This window comes from Mesocricetus auratus, unplaced genomic scaffold (genome assembly GCF_017639785.1).
Source record: "Mesocricetus auratus isolate SY011 unplaced genomic scaffold, BCM_Maur_2.0 contig_11524_pilon_obj, whole genome shotgun sequence".
Taxonomy (NCBI): Eukaryota; Metazoa; Chordata; class Mammalia; order Rodentia; family Cricetidae; genus Mesocricetus; species Mesocricetus auratus.
Genome location: NW_024435048.1, coordinates 1 through 6,056, shown reverse-complemented (window position 1 = coordinate 6,056; position 6,056 = coordinate 1). Strand labels below are relative to the sequence as shown.

General features: G+C 36.8%; 1 protein-coding gene across 1 annotated transcript; it reads right to left on the bottom strand.

Moving 5' to 3' along the window:
- Positions 1 to 760: 760 nt before the first annotated feature.
- On the bottom strand, positions 761 to 6,008 carry LOC121138686 (CD2-associated protein). The gene has a single exon (XM_040741331.1). The coding sequence runs from the start codon at positions 5,896 to 5,898 to the stop codon at positions 3,985 to 3,987; it is 1,914 nt and encodes a 637-aa protein (XP_040597265.1). The 5' UTR covers positions 5,899 to 6,008; the 3' UTR covers positions 761 to 3,984.
- Positions 6,009 to 6,056: the final 48 nt, after the last annotated feature.

The window sequence follows — 6,056 nt, the reverse complement described above, 5'->3', positions numbered from 1 at the left end:
AGAGATGCCATCTCTGAACACACACATATACACACATAAATTATGAATATTTTATCATACATTTTTATATCCATAATATATAAACATATAATTTGAATTTTACTCTTTATTTATTGTGTACACACACACAAGATAATAGAGTACTAATGAGTAAAGTTTCTTACACATCAATAGCTGCAGCAACTTTTCTAGTTTCTGGAGTATTTGTGTCAAATTTACTATTGTAGATTGATTCTTCTGTCTAATACTCCATTTTTAGTCTATTTTTAAAGTAATATATTGTTTTTAACAAATAAAGCAATGAAGTATGCTTTTGAATTATGTAGAAATTATTTGAGAATGTCATAATATTTTTTAAATAAGGATTAGAATACGGCAATAACTGATTGGGAGATATTTAATAATTGCTTCTATTCCTATAGGCCTTATATGTCTATTTAAATTATTTATTCGCTCTTCATTTAAATTTGGTATTTAGTATTTATCAAGAAAATTGTCCATTTCTTTTATAATTTTTATTTTTGTAGTAGAGATTTTTGAAATAAGACCAAATGATTCTTTGAATTTCCTAAATGTATTTTATGACCCTCTTTTTGTTTCTGATTTGGTTCATTTCATATTCTTTTTTCTGTCTTTTAGTTAGTATGTATAAGGGTTAGTGTATCTTGTTGATTTTCTCAAAAAACTAAGTCTTTGTTTAAATGATTCTTTGTGTTGTTCTTTTTGTTTTTACTTTATTGATTTTTTTTTTCATAGCAGCAACTTTTGAAAGATGATTTTATTAAAGTCATTGCACTTGGTCATTTTATTGCTACAGCACAAGGCCATTCAACTGTAACACTTCTCAATTCTGATTGTAAGGATTGTCTCATTCTGTTCATACATTTCAAGTTTAAATGCAACCATACAACATTCATAGAAAAATCTACAGATTACTTGAAAAGTTTCTCTTGTCTGTGATCACAGTAAGGAGTGTTTTGTTTTGTTTTGTTTAAAAAAAAAAGTTCTCTGTTAAAACCAGGTCCACTCTCTCTCGGCATCTTCAGACTTTTCAGTGAAGTCCTGCACAGTTACATAGAGGTATCAGCTTTATAGTAAGAAATCAGCTTAGGGGTCACAAAGACACCAAAATAACATTGAAATTCCATTAAAAAATTAGTAGTATTGTGTTTCAAGAACAGCAAGACTGAACTATACATTCACTAGCAATTTGGCAATGACAGATTCAATGCTGTCTTTTATACTCATATGTGGGGAGGATTTACCTCAAAATAGAAATTATTGTTACTATCATTTTGTGACATTAACTTTAGGAATAGTAAAAGTTCCCATACAAGGGGAAATACTGGCAAATTACTATTTTAAAAGAATCATTTTTCCCTTTAAATAAGCTCAAGCTTGCTCGTTTTTCTGAATTCTTTCATTAAAGGCAGAAAAACAGACAGAAGGAAAAAAAGGCCAGTATGACTTCTCCATTCTGCCTGAGAAGGCAAAAGCATGTATGTATTGCAGCACCCACTGCCATTCTGACTGTAGGACAAGTGCAAAACACCCACCACCCCCACAGCCACCTTTTCTTGTGGACACAGGGTCCCTACGCAGCATATATATAGGCTGACCTCACACTCATGATTTTCCTTCTTCAGTCTCCAAGTCACAGGCATGCTGTCACCATACTTGACTCCAATAATCCTTTTCAATAGCTTACAAGTATTAAAATATATGTTGCCAGGGCCAAGATTACCAAGCAGATGAATGATACACAATAGTTCAGAAAGAAACCAAATTTTTCATGAGAATTTGGCTTACAATAAGGGGTTGTGCATCTATTTTCCTTACTCATGTTTGTATCACATATAGTCTGTTTTCTCTTATCTGTTCTTCTATTAGAATTATATCACATTTTTACATTTTAATTAGCATCTATAAGGTACATATTTGTCCAGAAAGCATACACTAGCCACTTGCCTACTGTTGAATGTTACTTTTCTATTAAAGTAATCTTCAGTGGGAAAACAGCACAGCTTGAGCTGTTGGAGCCTTTCCCACCCAGCAATGTGGGTGGACACAAATCTCCACGGGGGATGATCTCTAGGGTGAAATGGCTTACTTTCATCTCAAGACTGTCATAAAGAGCTAATTTATTAACAAGAAACAAAGTAATTCATTTGACTACTCACTTAAAGATAAAATGAAACAATTTTGTTCAATAGTAACTCCTCACAGGTGAGCTTAGGCTTGAAATGGTTAAAACAGGTAAGCAGAATGGCAAGTCTGTCATCTACCACTTGGGAGACAGAGGCAGAGGGATCAGAAATTTCAAATCATCTTTGCTACATAACAAGGTCCAGTCTTGTCCCGGATATTTAAGACCCTTTATCAAACAACCAAAAACACTAAAATGAACACTGATGTACAATTAATGCCATTCCCAGAAGTTAATCAAGTGTAATTTTAGTCTGGCAATTCTATTATTTTCTACTTTTATTTGAAGCAACACAAGAAATCTCATTAAAAAAAACTTTTCTATTTTAAGATTAAAATGTAAAGAAAAAGTATTGGTTTGTTTTTTTTTTAAAGAAGCATGATACCTTCATTCATTTACTAAAGTAAACCTTAAAAACTAACTTTTGATTTTTAACAAATAAAGCATTTCCCATTTTAAAAGTAACCTCTTTGTTTTTAGACATGTGGCCCTACAGATACAGTATTTTTAAATGTTTGCCTGGTCTGAGTCATATTACCTTGAATGTAGTTGATCTGGCTGAAGACGTTTAACTGCTGATTTGTGATGCTGAAGAATGGCTAAGCATCCATTCTGAAATGATCTTCAGTGTGGTCAATTATATAAACTATAATGTTATTACTTGTGAAATACTAACACTCTTTTAACAGTTTGCATAAGTAACAGTACAAAATATCTCTAGGAATTCATTTGTTTTATTAGATAAATTATGTCTGTAAAGCCTGAGTCTTTACATGATAGCTTTCCAATAGGGACCCTCATTCTGAAATTTTCAAAAGATCTGGGTTTAGAGGCTTTGCTTCCTAAGATACCCATTAGGAAAATAAGGGCGGGATATAATGAGCTAAATATAAGATAATGAAATGAGTAATATTTACAACTGTAGAATGAGCATAACAAACAGCAATAAGGCTGGTGCTTACATATTCCGCATGTGCTGCAGTGTCTAGGCACAAATAAGAACTAGCACGTCATTTTTTGATTCCTTAGGCCATATGAATTGAGAGCAAAGCTCCTATTTTCCCAAAGCTTAATCCAGTATATTTTAACTAACTTCCTTTAATGAATCCTACAGTATGAGCATTATAGAACACTCTAGAAGTTTAATTTACTTGCATTATTTCATTAATGATTAATTATGCATGGGTGAGGAACCTGGTAACTAGGAATCCCTATTTTATCACCCAGTATACAAACAGCACTGCAGACAAACAGGCACAACAGTGTAACCCTGGGTAAGAAGCTAAAGGTATGTGTGTGTGTGCGTGTGTGGTGTATGTAGTGTATGTATACAAGTTTATGTCCTTATATATTACAGGAAAGCAGTGACTCTAGTTACTATAAAGCTAACCCGTCCATCTCAAATAGTTTATCTTACAGCTTATTTGTAAAGATAGTACGATATTTATAGTATAGAACTCTTTAAAAATAATACAAGTCTCAATAAAAAAACTATGGTGAACTTTCATTCCTTTTATACAGATTCAGTAGTATTTTCAAGCAAACAACAGAAATGTTTGCTATCCCAGCACAGTAAGAAATAAGGCCTCTTTTTTTCATATTGGCAAAACAAAATATATAAAAAAACTTGTCACCCCCCAACTTTTCAATAGATACCACAGTTCATGTCCTCTCATTTCTTCATCACAACATCACATTTGTTGTCTTAACAAGTCAGTTAAGTTCATAGTGTTGCTCCTAAATCCTGGGAGCATTAAGAACACTGGGTCCATACCACCTCAAGAAGACAGAACAGCTTTCTTCAGCTTTGCAATTTCCGCCTCTAGATTACTTCGCATGACTTTCTCTTCTTCTAATTCTTTGCGTAGCTTATCCAGTTCTTTCCCATGATCCTTTCTCAATGCATCTACAATACACAGCAATTCAACAATCTGGGCTCTAAGTTCATCCAGGGAACTGTTTTTCACATCATCTGCTTCTGCTTTAGCTTTGAGTTCTAATGGAGTTAGGAAAGCAGATGTATTTACTTTAGAAGCACTTGAAGGTGTTGAGAGAGATGGCTTTGACAAGTAGCTCGTATCCTTCTTAAGCTCCAACAACTTTAGGTTGCCACTGTCTTCTTCTTTTGATAACTTCAAGGTTTTCTCTGGGCTTTGAGTTGGAGAATGTCCACCATTAAAGCGGCCAGGCAACCTTCTTCCAGGCATCTTGGGTCTATTTGCAGTGAGATGTAACAAGTTCTCTGAGGAAGCTATGTCATCAAAATTTACAGTATCTGTTTCTTTAGAGTTTCTGACTACAAAGGCATCAAAGTCTACTGATTTTGGTCTAACTGGCAATTGTTCAGGATCTAGCTTTGGTTTTGATACTGGCTCAGTTTCAATCTTTGAAGAAATTGTAGAAACTTCTCCATTAATTTTGGCTGTTGGAGGTGGAGGAGGAACTGGTTTGTCTGGTCGCTTTGGGTACACTGTTCCAGGGGACCGTAATAAATTATTGGCTTTGGTAGGTGGAGTGGGCTTTTTGGGTGGGACTTGAGGAGCAGCTGGTTTAGAAGGTTTCTGTTCCAGCAGTGATTTTTCATCTTTTTCTTCAGACTTTAAAGGAAAAACTTTCTTCTCTGCAGCTAACAGGTCAGGCTTTGGAGCTGGACCCTTTACAGGAGGAGGTGGTTTCTTTGGTTTTGGAGAGTCTTTATCTAGTTCACTTATCTGAACAGCAAAGTTATCTGGAAACACTCCTTCTTTGCCATTGAGTTCACCCTTCCACCAGCCTGCTTCTCCAGTCTCCTTACTTATCAAATGGATTATCTCCCCTTCTTTAAAAGTAAGTTCATCTTCATTGGTTCCTTCATAGGCAAATAATGTTCTACAATATTCCTTAGCTCTAATCTTGCCATCAGTGTCTGGTTTAGTCACCTCCACATTCTGGATTCTGGATCCCAGTGACTGCAGGGTTAAGGGCTTGTCTGTTTTCTTTTCTTCTGTTTCACTACTGGATGTTCTTGTCCTAAGTTTCACAGAGCCTTCTTTAAAAATATCTCCAAATCCAATTCCTCGGATTTTCTTTGGCTGAGTAACTGATCCAGGAGCAGTTTCACTCCCATTCCCCGGAGACAGTAAAGGTGAGGTAGAGCCAGTCAAAGCTATTTCTGATTCGTCCTGTCCTTCATGAGTCTCACCATCATCTGGGAGCTCTAGTTCTTTCACAAAGTTTGAGGGGAAAAGGCCCAGCTTGTTGTTCAAGGTTCCACTCCACCAGCCTTCCTCTACCTCTTCGTTAATATCAATGATATCCCCAACTGTCAGTTCCAGTTCATCCTCATTTTGTGGAAGGTAGTCAAAAAGAACTTTACACTGACGCTTTTTTGTCTTCTTCTTAATAGTTTTGGTTTGTGGGTGTGGCTGAATTCCTCCAGCTGGAAGTCCGTAAGTGCTGATTCGCTGTACAAGACTTGCTACATTTCCATGCCTTTCCCGTTTGATGGGCAAATTGTCATCCTTGGGTTCTGTCTCTCGCTTAATTTCCTTAACAAAATTGTCAGGGAACATCCCTCTTCTCCCATTTAGTTCTCCTTCTAGCCATCCTTCTTCCTGTAGTTTTTTCACATTTCTGATGATTTCCCCAACTCGGATAGTTAATTCATCATCATGGATAGCATCATAATCATACTCTACAATATAGTCAACCATGCTGCGGCTCTGGCGGGGAGAGCGCGGCCCCGCGCGCGGCCTCTTCTGTGCACCGGCCTCAGGCGCGCCGGGGAGGCGCCTCCATCCGCCCGCGGCGCGCGCTCCGCCGCTCCTTTCGCCCGGTCCCCGCCGCGGCCCCGGCAGGCGGGAGCGAGCCT